We start from the raw sequence: 17,620 nt of genomic DNA, 5'->3' as shown, positions 1-17,620 counted from the left end.
ATAAGTCATAAATGAACCTATTTATATATTCATCCACCTTTTAAATCTTTACAGAAGTTTTTGAAGAGTTAACACACCAAGTGCAAGAAAAAGATTCTTTGGCCTCAGAGCTCCACGTCCGCCACGTTGCCATCGAACAGCTCCTCAAGAACTATTCCAAGTTACCATGTCTGCAAGTGGGGCGAACAGGAACAAAGTCACACCTACCCATAAACAACTAAACCAGACTTAACATTTCCTTCCTTGGCCCTCCTGCCCCTACCATGTACTGGTCTGCCAGGCATGATAACTTTAAAGAAGTTGAAGAAAGTTATTGGTCCCATTTTTTTATGGTCCTTAAATTTGCAAAGCTGAAGGCAGTATTTAACATCTTTGTCAAATAAAGCAGATCGTTACACTCTAGTCTTCTAGGATTAATCATTTTGGTTCATTTTGGGAATCTTTCTTCCCATTATTACTAAATGGCCCTCCCTAACTTACCACATGTGACTACTGTTACAGTGTGACTTGATTAAACATTTTAATGCAATTCACCTGTCAAAACAATAGAAAATTAAACTCCTTAGATTAGTCTGAACTACTAAAGATAACTTTTAAGAGGGAAATGGAATTCATAATACACCTCTTATTTATTATGAGCAATATTTTAATATGAAAGTTTTATATATATAAATGCTATTTTAGGTACCTTTCCATTCTCTTTATAAATGTGTATTTGAATGCCTCTGTATATTATATTTACACTTTTCCTGTGTGAATACGTTCACTCATATTTCAGATCACTGCATTTTATTCTCTTAATATACTCTTTTTACTATTGTTTTCCAAAGATAAATGTATTTTGAAGTAGAAATCTATCTAGTTGAATTGTTTTGACTTCTAATAACTCTTAGGAAAGAGGAATTAATAACTTTTTAAAGCAAATATCCAAGAAAAAAAGTACATTATTTTTTTCTAACAAAAGCAGTTCTGAGTTTGTTCAGAAAGAAAATGCTAATCTAGTTTTCATATGTCAGCTTGTCTCTATAAAAGTAAAAGCCTGTTATATTTCATTATTACTTCCATTCTAATGACTTTGATGTGTTAGAATTTGGACAGAGTAAGTCACGCCTCACTTCCAAGTCCAGTGTAACATCTGTCAAATTGAATATGCTGCGAAATTGTTGTCCTATCTTTAGAAAAAAAACTTAAAAATTCTTCTGTGTGCTACTTCAGACATAGGTTCAAGAATCCTTAAACTGTCCTAATTCTCTTGTCAATATTACTGACCTGAAAAAAGCATTATGAGGTGTTTTTCTAAACTTTAGAACTTAAAGAGAAAGAGAAGACTGCTTGACACAGGAAAACAAAACTCTAATTCAAAAAAATAAGCCCATTTTAAAAGGATATTCTTGTAAGTTGCCTGTGATGTTTCCAAAGAATTCTGAACTAGTATGTCGTCTCAGACAGCTAGGTAAGTTTTATAACAATGTGTTATATAGTAAAAGCTATAACCAATACAGAATTAAAATGGGCTCTAAATTCTGTTTTGTGTTGGTGCTTAGAATATATTTATGAGGTAAAATCTTTGCTTGAAAGAATCTACAGAAAAGCCCATTAACTTGGCGGCTTCATGCATAAAGATATGAATGACTTCTATTTTAAATTTGGCAGCCTGCTCTGGCTTGGGTCAGTTTAGTCTGAACACAAACAGTATTTGACTAAGCAAAGAAACGCCTCAGTCTAGTAGAAAACAATTTTTTGTAATACTAACGTGTTAAATTTGCCTGAGAGTATTAATTGATATCTCAATTGATTTCATTTTGTTTTCTTTTAAGTCTGACATAACTGCTTTTCAGAGGGAGCTTTTGAAAAATACTTTGAATTTCTCTCAGTTTTTCGAGGCATCCAAAATGAATTTGAAATCCAGGGAGTGTGGGGATACATTGCCTTAGTTTTGATAAGCTTTAAACTGAACGTGTGCAATATCAAAATCTTTATAAATTTACAAGTTAAATAAAGACATTTCCTGATGATGCCAGTAAATACCTTAGTAAGTGCTTAGTTGTTAGGTCACATTTTTTAAATTTGACTTTACTCTTTTTTGGCATAATTCATCAAGAATGTTTCCAGCCAGTGTGCTTGCACACATTTGTGCTTCTATTTAGATCACTTAGGGACAGTCATAAAAGTTTGTGATGTGTTGCATTTGATATCAGTAGTAGCCTATTTCCAGAGGATGAGCCATATGGTGCGGTCCTAAATGCAACAGTGTTAATCCAAAGAAAAGTGTTTGCTTTGTTTTTGGCAAATATGTAGCTTTACTAATGAGTTTGGAACAATTGGGTGGGATTGTGCATGTACTTAAGTAAGGTCTTAACTGAGGATTCTGATTTATTTCATTTAGATATTTCTACCTAAGCTCTTCAAAGGAAAGGTGCTGTAAACAATCTGCGGTGCTGGTACTCATATTAGTACTTTATGTGAATGAATACTGTAGTGAAAGAATTTTTCTTGAAGGACTTTGCACAATAGTTTATCCAACCATTTGGTAAACTTTGATTCCTTTGTTAGTTTTCTTGATTGAATGAAGATGTAGTTACTGTATATGCTAAAAGGAGGAGAAGGGACAGAGTTGAGTTCTGAGAGAATATGAAATACTACAAATATTGTTACCATCCTTGGCTATTCTTCTGTACAGTTGTTAGTACTTTTTGAGGAAGTTTAGAAGAAAATCTCATATATACCATCAGTTTCAAAAATGGCAAAAGGGAGAAGACCGCCAATCTAACATTTCCAGAGCTTATATTATTAAGGGGAGTGAAATAAAACTAATGTTTTTTTCATGTTAGATTTCATAATTTTAGACAAATTGGATGGAGTTTTAAAAATCAACTTGAAGTCCAAAGTGATTTTGACCACACAAGATTGTTCACATTAGAGATTAAAGTTTTCAAATTTGTTCAGACTTTTAATTAAGGTAAAAATCTATTTTAATTTGAGGTTACCACCCTTTGACCCTAACATTTAATATCCAAATTAGTCTTTCCTTTTTTTTTTAAGAAAAAAAAGGTATGCACTTAGGACATCACTTAGGTGATACAGACAGCAAAATAGTGTTTCATTCCATTATGTAGTTCTTAAATGTTGGAGCAAAGAAATGTTCTTAGTTTTTCAAATTTATGCGCAATTCACCACAAAGTGCCCATTTTTACATACACTTGAGAATTATTTTTAAAATAATAAGTTCATGTTGGGAAGTGATTTCAAAAATATAGTCAAAATATATTTTATTGGCGTCTTGACAGGCATCTTGAGATTTCCTGGGGTTTTCATCTGACCACATTGTTTAACACTGAAAATGGTTTAAAGTGCTTTCTTTTCTCGTTTAGATATTTTTTACCTTGGCATTTACACTGTTGAGACTTGTCAGTTTTTGCTAGGATTTTTCTAATTAATTTTTGAGGATCTATTTGTGTTAATGTTTACCAGTTTTGCTTTTACTTTGTTTTGTATTAATGTTATAAAATTCAATTTAAAATGTATACGCTCTAAATTTAAGTAAGAACTATTAAAGAATAAATTATTTGTATCGCTTAGAAGGAGGTTCAGTTGGTGACCATAAAATTGTGACATAAAAGTTTTCAAATGGGACAGTGTAAAGATCTAATAGTGTTTCTTTTTTTCTGATTTACTGACAGATATTGCTTATACTGAAGTAAGATATCTGAGTATTTTTAAGTACTTAATAAAAAGTTTAGTACTCTACAATTTTTTTAATTTAATTTTAATTTTAATTGTGTTATTAACTTCAGGTTGGTGGGAATAATTATGGAGGAAATTTGTGGTGAGAATCAGTGAGAGATAAAATCTTCAAAAGGTTATTCTTGCCATGTTAAGTTTTGTGGTGGTAGCAGGGGAAAGAGGTTATTTACCAGAATAATAAGGTAATAGAGCTCCAGCACAAGGAAAGGTACCTTGGAGGAGGGCTCTAGTACTATGGAATAAGTCCCACATCTCAGTATTTCCATTCACTTCATCCCTTCCTAATTGCCCTTATTATAGAATTTAGTCTAACGTATTACACAACTTGGTCATCTTGCTATGAACCAATCATAGCAAGTCTCTAGCATTAGATTTTTTTTTTAGCACCTAGCTTGTAACCTACTTTTCCCTATTCTTTTTGGTTTAAAAAGAGTCCAGCCTACGAATGCATTTTAGTAATACTGAATTAGTACACAATTTTAAGCTTACCAAAGTAAAACAAAAAAATCATGAAGATGAGTATTCCCCACCCCCCTAAATTGTTAGTTGAACTTTCCTCAGCTGCACACACAGCAAAGGGAATTTTAGCAAATGTGTGTTTCTTTTTTCAAACTTGTGTAGAATGTTTATTTCCATCTGCTGCCTCCAAAAGAGGCACTTTACAAAGTATTCAGTAGTGACTTCTGTTTAAATGCTGCCATCCCTACTTTTATAGTCCGTATGTGTGTGTTAACCTTGTTTTAAAGTAGCATATACTACGATCATTGAACTTATCTCTCTTTGCTGTTAGAAATTTATTTTACAAAATTGTGCTAGGGTCTTTGGGAAAAGAAAATGAAACTACTGGCAAAAAACAAGTTGGTTTTAAGAGGGTTTCAGACATTACTGGCTATTTTTTCTTTTAAAACTGCAATAATTTATATATTTGTATTGTTCTGCTTTGGAACTGTAACTGCATATGCTTGTCTATTTTTAATTTTACAACAATAAAATAAATATTTTGTTATCTGTTAGCTTCAGTGGATTTTTTTTTAATACTTATTTATTTTGAGAGAGACAGAGAGTGCAAACAGGGGAGGGGCAGAGAGAGAAAGAGAGAGAGCAAATCCCAAGCAGGCTCCGTGCTGTCAGTGCAGAGCCCAATGCAGGGCTCTATCCCCCATGAATCGAACCATGAGATCATGACCTAGGCCAAAATCAAGAGTCAGGTTTAACCGACTGAGCCACCCAGTGGATATTTTTAAGTGTACTTTCTTTTTCTTTCCTTAAATGGATGACCTATATGAAGCGTTTTGTTTTGCAGGCTTAGGGAGTCTATACTTAACAATCCTCTTCTAGCAATTTATCTTAATTTTTTGTGAGAATCTCTTTGAGAGTTAATATTCCCTCTGTATCAAGAGCCCAGAAACAGGAAATAAGATTCTTGTGGCTTACTGGGTGTCTGTGCAACTTTTTAAATTGGAGTGTACTTTGCATACAATAAATACACAGGTTTTAAGAGTGGTATTTGAGTTTTAGCAAAGGTACACAACTGTGTAACCATCAACCTTTGTGACCCTTTCCAGTCGTCTTAACTCCCCATTTCCCCTCCACTGTTCTGACTTCCATCACTGTAATTTGCATTTGGCTATATTAGGACTTTACATAAATGTTACACAGGATGTACTGTACTCATTTGCCTTTGGCTTTTTTCATGCAACCGGATGCTTTGAAATTTCTTCCATATTAACAAAAAGATCACTAATTTGTGCCCTCTTTTTTTTTTTCTTCTGTATTCTATTATTGTATGAATGTATTGTAAATTGTTTATCCATTCACCTGTAATGGACATTTTAATTGTTTCCAGTATGGGATTAATATGAATAAAGCTGTTGTGAATATTTTTAAATTGGCTTTTAAAATAATATTAAAATAGAAATTAAAGTATTCGAGGTCATTAATTGTGGTTAGCATTATTAATCCAAATATTCACAAATTACAATTTTTCCCCACAAATGATTTTTAAAGTAATGTATATGCTTTTGCGATAATTTATTTATTTTTAAATTTTTTTATTTTAATGTTTATTCTTGAAGGAGAGAGAGAGAGACAGAGCGTGAGTAGGGGGGAGGCAGAGAGAGAGGGAGACACAGAATCTGAAACAGGCTCCAGGCTCTGAGCCGTCAGGACAGAGCCCGATGCATGGCTTGAATTCACAGAGTGTGAGATCATGACCCGAGCCAAAGTCAGACACCCAACTGACTGAGTCACCCAGGCGCCCCTGCTTTTGTGGTAATTTAAAACTAGGAAACAAGGACAGTTGTACAAAAAAGATCAGAGGCAGAATACAAAACAAGGGATGTTTGAGAACTGAAACATTTAACAGGTTGCTAAGAGAATAGTAATCATCCTTGAAGGTCTTTTCAATGTCTAACAGTCTAAGTCAGACCACTTTGTTTTCCAGAAGAGGCAAGTGAAGATCAGTGGAGTCTGGTTTGGAGAAAATACTGGAAAGAGCATGAGACCACAAGTGAAATTGCTGTCTTGTTTTAGCTTTAACTACTTTGTGATGTTAAGGGAAATTCATCACTTAACTTTTCTAAGCCTGAATTCACCAAGCTAGAGCAAATAGTTGGTAGAATGCAAGCTTAGTGCCCCTTTTCCAACCTTTGTTCCTGCCCAGTTGCCAAGGCTTCTTGGGAATTTTAAAACTAATAAAATTTGTTCTCCGTCATCTTTAAATGTCATGATAGGGCCTGGAATTCTTTGCAGGTAATTTAGAGCCTAGCAAGTAGGTGTGCATGTGTTGGACAGAACAGAGGGAGAGCAGCAATCAGAATAATATCCTTTCTATATCATTTATATATTGGATTCTGAGTATTAGTAAGAGGTTTCACTTTTGGTATCTGATCTAGATCATGTCTTAGATCATTACTATCTTAAATTACACATGACTCATAAGTTTATATCAATGGATCTCTCTCTCTCTCTCATTCGTGCTCCGTTTGAATTCCATTCCAGTGTTCAAATGGCACAAACCACCTTGACTTCTAGAAGCAAAAACTTAATCCCAACCTCTCTTACATCTGGGACACCCCACTCTGACTGGCAAAGCAAAGAAACTGGGTAGGAAAGGTCCATGTTGAGAGCAGCAATGTCCCTCAAGAGGACAAACATCCTACATCCAGTATCCAGTGGGGGCAACAGGTAAGCTCCTGGCATCTGGTGTTGAGTAGCCATTGCTCTGTGTAAATCTGGTCATGAATTTTGTACATTTTGTTCCTTCTGGTTTCCAAGCCTTTTGCGTGATCTCTGCCCATTGAATAAGTTCCTTTTCAGCCTAAGTGAAGTGGTTGCTTTCTCTGGTTTGCAACTGAGAACTCAGTTACTCACTTCATGCACTGGGTCCATGTCCAATGTTCTGCTCTGAAATCTTAACAACATTCGTTTCTAAAAGTGAACTGAAAGTCTTCAGGACCACAAGGTCTGCCTGCTGGGTTAGCTGAATCTGATGGGAAAATTTTGAAGAGAAAGTAAACCTTTTGGTAATGTGGGTGTCTTTTCCAATTAAACATTTTCATTGTTCGCACTTGGAGTGACTTTGGAGAACTTCTCACTGCCCTCCACTGATTACTGAAAGTGCTTACGGTTTGTATCTACCAGGATCTTGGAAGAGGTGATCTAATAGAAACTAATAGAAAGAGTGTTGGTCATAATTTTAGCTCAGGGCTTTGCCTGTGTTCTCCCTGGAAATAATGACCTTTAGCCCAGTAAGCATCTATAGAATGAATGAGTGAATGAGACTTCATAGGCAACACTAGGATTGCATGCCCTCTAGAGGTAAATCAGTTACCAAAACAATGCCTAAGGCATTCATCCAGTGATTGAATACACCTCTCCTCGTATCCCACTTTTCACACCTTCATGACTATTTCAGGACTTTGATAACTCACATTCGTTCTGTCTCTATTTCTTCTCCAAAATGCTGGTTCTGAGTTTCATGGAACATAACATCACGCGGCTGCACCTCCAGTGCTTCTGAATCAATAGGTCAGGGGTGGGACCTATGAATTTTTGTCGAACAAACTCCCAGGTGATGCTGATGCTGCTGGTCTACAGAGCACTTTGCAAACCACTGCTCTAAACCATCAACTGCCCCAGAGTTTACTTCCCACAAGATGTAATACTACTACTTCCCTGCGCAGTCTTTTCTAGATTACCATTGCTCGTGTAATCAAAACGAATCCTCAGAGCTCAGCATTAAAAGCCTTCACCACTTGGCTCCTGCCTATTTTCCATTTAAATTTTGTCATCAAACTGAGACTTTTATGTGCCAGGAATTCTAACACGCCCCGTAGGCTTTGGGTCCAAAGGATACAAAAGCCAATAAGGTTTTATTGGTCAACTGAAAAGGATTACACACCAAGTTTAAGTCAATAAGGACTGAAAAGTGTCCATCGGATTTAGCAACCAAAAATTCAATAAGAAGTGTTTCAATGGACCTATGGGAGAAAAAAGTAGAGCACGATGAATTGAAGTGTGGGTAAAGCAGTAGCATAGTGGAACTGGGGTGTGATCTCTAAGAATTTTAACGATAAATGAAGGTGAAGTCAGAATGTGGTTGTGCTTTTTAAGTTGAGAAGTACTTTATCATGAGTAAATACTAAGAGGACAGATTAGTGGAAAGGCTACAGATGGAGAAGTAGCCATAATCAAAGGAGTAGAGTACTGAAGAGGCAGAACAGGCTAGCATATCTAGAACAGGTTGTCTTTGAAGAAGTTTAGGATCGTCTCAGGCTTTCACATCGACAAAACTGCAGATGCACGTGTTCGAGGGAGATTCATTGAAGAGTAAGTTGAAAAAGCCCCTATGTGGCCAATTCTATTTTCTCTGAGAGAAAAGAAAAAGATGATGGGGTCAGAGGCTCAGGAGAAATGGTGAAGTGCTAAATAGCTGCTTTCTCAGGCGTGAGAGAGATCCTGGCTACCGGAGGCAAGGTTGCCAGACTGTTTAGAAAAGGTGGAAACTGGGGTCTATGACTCGCCATTGATTGAATTTCTCAATTTGCATTCAGATTTTGTTGCTGTAAATACATACAGAGTAGGAATATTTTTGCAATTATAAACTCAGCTGAAAGCACTGCTGAAAATAGAATCTGAAACTCAGATAACATTGTGACTCAAAAACAAAATTCACAAAAACCCTACCCACTAGATAAAATTCCAAACGTGGGGGGAAATGAGAAATTTGAAAAGTTACTGCAAATAGTGTGTAGCAGAAAAAATGAACTCTGTAGCTTTGACTTAAGCAATCATTTTCAAGCAATTATTTTTGTTTGAAGAGTGGATTAAGACTCTGTTGTCTAGGTCGGTTGGTGTCAAGCTTCAGCATAGAAGTGGGAAGTATCTACCCTAGATAAAAAGCAGTTTAGAAGAAGCTAGTAGGGATACAGAGTGTGGAGGAAAGCCAAGGCCTAGCTAAACACAGTTTCAGATATGCAACTTCAAAGCCAAGAAAAGGCAACGTGAAGGAGAAGGGCTCTTCTAGGGAAAAAGAGGCAACTGAATGGAAAGCGGTAAAGGCAGAAGAGGAAGTTGTAATGAGGAAGGCATTGCTAAACTGACATTCGAGAACTTAGGTTCTGACCCTCTTCTGTCACTGCTGGGCACCACTCTAACTCTCTTAGGCTCTGTGTTCTCATCTGTAAAGGGTGGCATTGAACTCGGTGATCTTCAGGGGAACTGCCAGCTCATATCCTAAAAGGATCATGAATTTTAAGAAGCCTGCAATGGAAAATCTCCCTAGCCCCGGCATGAACAGCAGAACTGAGCTGAAAAGAATATAAAGGAAGTGTGGTTTCATTTAAGAAGAAACTGTGAGGTGCTTTTACAGCAAGATAGTTGTATGATCATCTGTGACAGAAGAGAAAAGATAGCAGAATCAACCTGGCTCATAAACAGCTATACAGTTCTCTATGTATTGTCTGTAGAAAGAAAAAAAAAGACTAAGTCTTGACACCTTATTACTGTCCCACTTTTTTTTTTTTTTTTTTTTTTTTTTTTTTTTTTTTTTTTTTTATCAAGGAAAAGTATTTCTCTTAGGAGTAACAATGGGATGATTCTGTTACACAGTCAGAAGTTGGGTCATCTACAGCTCAGCCCCTAATAACTGGCTTGGACATTTCCACCTGGGCATGGAAAATGAAAATGTAAAGCAGTATGGTAATCTGTGTAGTAGAACATAGTTCCATCAATACATCTCACCTTTATTCTGAGATTATATCTTTCCTATTATGGGAGTGGAAAATTGTTCTTTCTTTCATAAAGTGATAGTAATAGTAGACGGTAGGTTTTTATTTGTGTTTATTTCTTAAATTTTGAGTCCTTATTTGGTAAAAATTAAAACCACAAGCTTATGTAGATGATTAACCCTACTAAAATCACTACCCAATAATTTTAGATAAATTATTGAAGGTTTTAGAATATTGATTGTTTGTACATCTCTTATTATCTTTGCTCTCTCCTACCTCTACCACACAAATAATTCTCCAGAGAGATACCACTAAATCTTAACCACCATCACCCCAAAGCCAACATCCTTGAAACAAATTTGCTTACTCCTGGGTGCTCCCCACAATTAACTGGGTAAATAAGTTTCTGGCTATCTCACTGTGGGGAACTTGTTCCTTTCTGTTCTCATCAGATAGCTCTGAAACTAGAAAATCCAGCATCTGGGCCCCCTGCTAAGTTGCTGCCACACTGCCTCTCAGAAAAACACCAGAAGAAATGTGGGGCCCTTGTGCACTGCTGAAGCCCTTCCGAAAGAAAGATCGGGGAGTTTCCTTTAACAGAAAAGAAAATGTAGGCGGAGTTGAGCTAGTGACATGTAAAACCACATTTCCTTTGCTTCTTCCATTTCTTTTCATCTTCATACCTGTGTGAACAAAGCACTAGCAAACAGAAAGTTCACATCCTGCAGGGCTACCCTGCTTTTCATCAAAGTGTGGAGGGAATTTCTGTCCCAGATTGACACAGACTGGTCTCATCTCAGAGAACAAAGTGAACCAGCATGTGAGATACATAAATATCATAGGAAACCACTAAATATGTAGTGCTAAAGGGGACTTCAAGAGTCCTTTAGCCTTTATTTGACTTGATTTTGTTTTATTTTAGGAGAGCCTTTCAAAACAAAAAGTCCTCTAAGAACATAAATTGTAACGTATGAAAGTAGAGTTACTGCTCTGCATGAAAGACAGTGGAGATTCTTGGAACAAACTGCCTTCACATCCTTCTAAGTGACTGCCCCCCACCCCCAGGTCCCCCAAACTGTCACCTACACCAAAGCTGTAGGTCAGCTCTGAGTGATCTATAGCCCTGGGTATCTACGAAGCCCTATAAGAAACTGCTTAACTAGTCTCATCCCCTTAAGTGGCTTAAATTGCTTAAGAAACTTCCAAACATTCTACAGCTCTTAGTAGCCACAGAGGCAAGGACCAAATCCCAAATCTCCCCATTCCATTTCCAGCATTCCTGTAATATACCACCTCTATCCAGGCTTCTAGTTTTTATCTCTATCATATAAGATGTTCCATCTAATGGAATTGTAGGATATTTCTTCACACTCTGATGGACCACAGAAACAGCCAGAAGAGAAAAACACAGGGAAAAGAAAAAAACAGGGTAAGTTTTCCCTGCTAAGTTAAAGCAAGGCTTTGTTGGAACCAGGACAACTGCTAGTGAATCCAGAGAGTATCTTAGATGTCCTCACTGGGAGGGCAACCAGGATAGGCTATAAGAACAGTTCCTATCAGAACCTGAAGACAGCAAGTGACTTCCTTACATCAAAAAGCCAGTTTCAGCAAAATTCATTCCTAGGAAATATGGAAGCTTCTAAATGTCCACTGCAATTACCTAGAAAAAAAGGAAAACATATGCCCATTGCTCCTAACTGGTTCTTCAAAACAGAGGTGCTAAAGTCCTATATTATTGTAGCTGTATGTTCAAAGGGCTAAGCACAATGTGGGTGGGATTTCCTTGACAACAGAAGAAAATGACAACAGCATGTATAAAGTCCCAAATGTCCCACTCTATATTATATATTATATATTATATTATATTATATTATATTATATTATATTATATTATATATTATATTATATTAATTCTTTTGCAGAAATGACATATTTCTGTACCACACTCTAGAACCAGTGAGAAGAAAGCTAAGGTAGGTGGACCAGCAAAACTCAGTAAGCCAAATTCCAATCCCATACCTAAGTGAATTTGATACAGATGTGTAGCCAGATACAAAGAAACTTTAGAACAAGATCTGAGACTGTTAGTTAAGTAACCCTCTTCTTAGTCATTACCACTAACTTAATGCTCATTAGAAGTAAAATGAGGACCTATCCCATTACCCACTGCTTGGTTTCCTGTTATGCTAATGGACAGGAAGAGAATGAGAGACTGCTATAAAGAAAGAACTCATGTCTGAAAGCAGCCTGCAGCTTGGCCACATGTCTGGCTGTGCTAAATTGTTCTGAGCAGTCAACTTCACTGAAATCTCATTACTGGAGATGCCAGAAATAGCACCAGCAAAATGCCCTAAGAAAATTCAGGAAGTTTGTGTTGCCTCTTCCCCTTTCCTTCTAGACCAATTCAGCATAGGAACTACTAGGTGAGACAAATAAGCCAGCTGTCCAGAGGGTGGAGGGTGCTGCTGGTGCGAGGTGTTAGAGCTGGGGGGGTGGAGGCAGCTGATGCAGTCTGACAGACCACCAGAGAGATAAGGAGGGCATCCAAGGGGGCATCAGGAGAGATGAAGGCCTGGCTGTGGGGTGTTAGAGCCTCAGTGGGCTGAAGAGGGCATCTGCAGGAAGAAGGGGGAAAGAGTGGCGATGAAGAGTTGGTTACAGACACAGAGGTTGATCAAATGAATATATTAAGGATAATGGGAGCCTGGTTTCTCATTCCTGAAAGAGTTACAAATTGGAAAGGGAGAATACTAGAATGAACTCTATGGGCTTGACTGGAACTGAAGATAATAGAGTGGACTCATAATTTTTAAGATAGATAAATGATAGCTAAGTAGATAGAGGAATACAGGTGCATATGTGTAAACACATTTATATGTGCTTGTCCACTGAAAGGGGCTGGGAGACTGACCCTGGACAAAAGCAATAAGCATCACCTAGAACCCAAACCTTAATTTCTACAAACCATTCTTTACTAAATCAGGCCCCTTGGGGAAATGATTGACTTTAGGACTAGGGCAGGAAAAGAACAAGATGAGTCTTTTTGTTCCCAAAAGTACAAAAGTGTTTAAAACATGATGTGGGCATGTCAAAAGAACACAGAAGCCACATTAACAGGACTCCATTGGCTAAATCAGAAACAGTTTAAGTATCAAAATAATTAGTGAATCATTTGAATAAATGGGAAAATAGGTATCCATACTGATTTTAAAAAGTGAATAAATTGAGTTTGTCGTGAGAGATAGAGGAGTTACATAATCTCAAAACACCTCCCCTAAATAATTATGACTTCACAAGTGGAAAAGAATAACTTTAAGGCCCCACCTTAATCAGGTGATTAAGTGATGGAGGGTGAAGGTGGGGTGGGAAGAGGCACGGGACTGCTATTTACCATAAGAAAATGCAGTTTGATTTTTTTTTAATGATATAAATGTAAAACTGATAAAAATATTAAATTGGAAAACATTTGGTAAAAATTTTTGGCTGTTATTCTTAGGGCTTATTCACTGAAAGCTAGAAAAGAAACAACAAATTTTATGAATTAAGACTATTCTGGGGCGCCTGGGTGGCTCAGCCGGTTAAGCATCCGACTTCGGCTCAGTCCGCGGTTCGTGAGTTCAAGCCCCGCGCCGGGCTCTGTGCTGACAGCTCAGAGCCTGGAGCCTGTCTCAGATTCTGTGTCTCCCTCTCTCTCTCTCTGACCCTCCCCCATTCATGCTCTGTCTCTCTCTGTCTCAAAAATAAATAAACGTTTAAAAAAAAATTATAAAAAAAAAAAAAGACTATTCTGTGGGGTGATGAGCATTGAGGGCACGTGTTGGGATGAGCATTGGATTTATACGTAAGTGATGAATCACTAAATTCTATTCCTGAAATCATTATTACACTATATGTTAACTTTTTTTAATTTTAAAAATTAAAAGAAAGACTATTCTGTGATAACAAAGCACTTGAAACGAAGCGGGGGGGAATCATATAATGGCTCTAAATACAAATCCTGATCCTTAGAGTTTCAAATGTAACCAATGTGAAAAAAGCAATTCAAAAAGTTAGTGAATACTATTATTCGTCATTGTAGGTAATAAAATACTGACATGTATGGAGTCTTCCTAAAGAGCAAGCATTGTTCCTCTTGCTTTATACACATTGTGACATTTAACTTTCAAAATTTCTTTATGAGGTAGGTATAATTAATTTCCCCACTCTACAGATCAGAAAACTGAGGTACCTTAATTCTAACCCTGCTATTTAATGCCTTGGTCATTAAGGAGCCTTCTAATTCTGTTACGTGCTCAATGTTTGCGTGCCTCCAGAACTCATGTATTGAAGACTTAACTCCCAATGTGACAGTATGGGAGCATGCCGTAGCTCATCTGAACCCACAAATTAGGTTCCTGTTAGGCAGTGAGGCCTTTGGGAGGTAATTAGGTTTACATGAGGTCATGATGGGATTAGTGTCCTCCTAAGAAGTAGAGAGACTAGAATGTTCTCTCCCCCAACACGTATACCTCCTTCCTCCTTCAGCCCCCTCAGCCTTATGAAGCCAGTGAGAAAGCATACATTTGTAAGCCAGGAAGAGCGCCCTCCCCAAGAACCAAATCACCCAGTATCTTGATCTTGAACTCCTCAGCCTCCAGAACTGTGAGAAATAAGTTGTTTAAACCACCCAGTCTATGGTTTTTGTTACAGAGCCTGAGTTGACCAACATACCCCCACTCTGTCCAGACTTTCCCCATCCTAATCCATACACCAGCCTATCTCCCAAGTCAGCTTTCAAAGACCTTTATCCACATCACATTCATACTTAAAAAAGTGTGATGGTATGTTGCCTTAGGTTGGGTTTTAAACCCACCAGGGTATCCAAAGCTCTGTACCTTTGGACCCAATTACTATTACTAACTTTACTTCTCCCTACAGTTTTCAATGAAATGTTCCCTCCAGCCAAGTCCCCAAGCACATCCTATGCAACCCCTTCTCTCTGCCTCTATACATGCTCTCTGGCTGTTTCTGGAATGTCCTTCCCCCATTCTCTCCAGAAATTTATTTTTCCCTTTTGAGACCCACTCTAAGTGTTTAATCTTCTGAAAATATTTCTCCAAATTTCTGTGCTCCCTTAACACTAGACTTATGGATCCATTTTGGAAAGCATTTATTTAGGATCAGTTTCAGCCAAAGACTCAAAATGCCCCAAGGGCAAGGACAGTATCTCCTTGTCTTTGTGTCCTCGACCCTAGTAGAGAGACTTGTAGTAAATGCTCATTAAACTAATGTTGAGGGAATGAATTGGATCTATGAATATACTCTTTCTAAATTTTGATAGCCATTAACTTTGGCTGCAGTAGTACTTTTAACAAGTTGAGGCTTATTTTAGAGATAAACTTGCTTATCCAATTTCCTAACATTGCACATTTCCTGCACTTCTACATCGAGTTCACTGATCTACTATCAAACTGAAGGATTGCTTGTCATTACATCTGCAGTGAGTCACTTGCCTGGGGAAAAGCACTTGTCACACATTTACATTTTGCCCGTAAGGTAAAGGCACTTTTTTGTTTTCAGAAAAGAGCAAGAGTCTTGCAAACTAAAACAGTAAATCCAATGCTGACTATGGTCAGTGATGAAAACCTAGTTCCGCTTCTAAAAATGTACAATTTTTGGAGGCACGTTCCTGGTCTTGAGCTGGTTATTTGGGACTATTATTACTACTGATGAGTTGCAAATTCCAAAGTCCCATTCAGATGACTTGTGCAAAGAGAGCCTGGAAAAAGCTCTTGGGCCAAGACGTTTCTTTGAGGTTTGTCAACTGCTAACAACATCACTGGTGACCTTAAAACTTCCACTAAAAGAGGAGGCTCAACATTTGTATGAAAGGCCACTCAGGGGGAGGGCAGTAAGAGTGATGGCCTTTAAAGGACACATCACTTAGGAGGCACCTACGATATTCTAGATGGCCTTCCTCAATGGAAGGAGACAGAAACAGTTCTTTCAAGGTCCCTGCTGTAGCATGATTTGAAGTATAGACTGCTATATTTGAGACACACATGCACATGCATACACATACACATATATTTCCAGTTTCTGTGTTTACCAGCATGATGTAGCTCATTTGAACCTAGAAATTAGGTTCTTTTCTGGGCAGCAGTCATATAAAAGAGCATTAAACTAGACATCAGGAACTTGGAGTAAATGATCATAGCAAATAATAACAAAGCAACGAACAGCATGTGCCACAAATTGCTCTAATGATTTACACACAGTAAATGAATTAGTCCTCTTAACAAACCTAAGAGGTGGGTACTATTACTTTACAGATGGGAAACTGAGGCACAAGACTGAGTTGACCACATCATGAGGTTCTAAGTGGTAAAGCTGGGACTTGAGACTAGACATTCTGGTTAACAGGGTCTGGGCTCAGCTGCTAGCTCCAACATTTAGTAATTTCTAGTATCTATGTACAAAGTGTCCTTATCTTATATCCTTTTGTGATTCTTCCCATTTGTTTGGGTTTTTAAGCATCAGCAGATCTGCCTTGCAAATAACCCTCACGCCTAAGGAGTATGAAAGGAGATAGTATACATCCAATTAGTTGTGTGATATTAATTAAATGGGCCAGATCATAGATGATCTTTTAGCTTAAATACTAGGAGACAACTAATAAAAGATGCTATTTCTTCAGCCAGCATTCACATTCCTATTCATAAACCTATCCCTAGGTCATAAAAACTCCCATTTTGTAACAGACATATACACAGGCATCTCCTACAATTCAGTGATCTACACCTCATCACATCCTGCATTCCCTTTAATCCAACAGTGAAAAATGCTTCTCTTAAAAAACCGGAAAGTAGAACCATGTTGAAATCTCTGTAGCTTTCACCCCTCTGGTACTCCAAAGTGTCTTCTGTTTGGAAAAGCTCGGGAAGCACTATTTGGTTTGGTCATAATTCTTGCAATATTACATCACTTTCATACTAACAATCAACACAAATAAATGTTCAGAACTTAAACCAAGTGAGAGCAGTGGAGTGCGCTGAATGAGATAGGCCCCCAGGAGGTTTGCAGTGCTTGAGTATCTAGCAACCTGATCTCAGCAAAAATGTCTGGTAAACTTGATTTGTCTTATCATTTCACAGCTCCACTGCCACCAAGATTAAACTTTGGGATTTCATTTCTTTACTCAGAGTGGGAACGTATTCAACTGTAGCTGCTTCTCTGCCTGCAAGTTTTATGGTGGCAGTGAACTAGAGTATATTGTGTTATTAAACCCTAACCAGGCAGTAAATTACAGAGAGAAAAACAAAAGCAAATTCTGCTGAGGAGGATGGTTTTTGTTTTTTAAGTGAATGACGGACTCTACCTTACTCTGAATGAGCAAATTGTGAAACATTTCTTAGGGATTTGTCATCATACTTCATCTTTATTTTGTCTTCAGTTTAGCAGTGGAAGCAATATTTAAAAGAAAGTTGCTACGTGGAGGAAGGTCAGCTGAGAGAACACTGGTGCCCTAGCAGTTGTGACACTTACCAAGTAAACCCTGTTTCAATAACTCTTAGGACTGTGCTTTTAAATCCATGGATAAATATGCAGAGGAAGAGAATGAAACCCAAATATTTCAACATTTTCAGCTTTCCTGAAACTGCTGAGTA

The 17,620-nt window shown here is 37.5% G+C and overlaps 1 protein-coding gene across 2 annotated transcripts in view; it reads left to right on the top strand.

The window, feature by feature from the left end:
* The window catches only part of CC2H21orf91 (chromosome C2 C21orf91 homolog), a 32,018-nt gene extending 27,261 nt beyond the window's left edge, over positions 1–4,757 (top strand). For both annotated transcript variants that reach the window (XM_025913160.2, XM_086675768.1), the window contains exon 5: positions 55–4,757. In XM_025913160.2, coding sequence (XP_025768945.2) covers positions 55–221 — 167 coding nt within the window. In that variant the 3' untranslated portion in view covers positions 222–4,757. The remainder of the gene's footprint in view (positions 1–54) is intronic.
* Positions 4,758–17,620: the final 12,863 nt, after the last annotated feature.

This window comes from Puma concolor, chromosome C2, assembly GCF_028749965.1.
Source record: "Puma concolor isolate L17-30 chromosome C2, mPumCon1.1.hap2, whole genome shotgun sequence".
NCBI lineage: Eukaryota > Metazoa > Chordata > Mammalia > Carnivora > Felidae > Puma > Puma concolor.
Note: the sequence above shows the minus strand (reverse complement) of the source record. Positions and strands in the feature narration are given on the sequence as shown.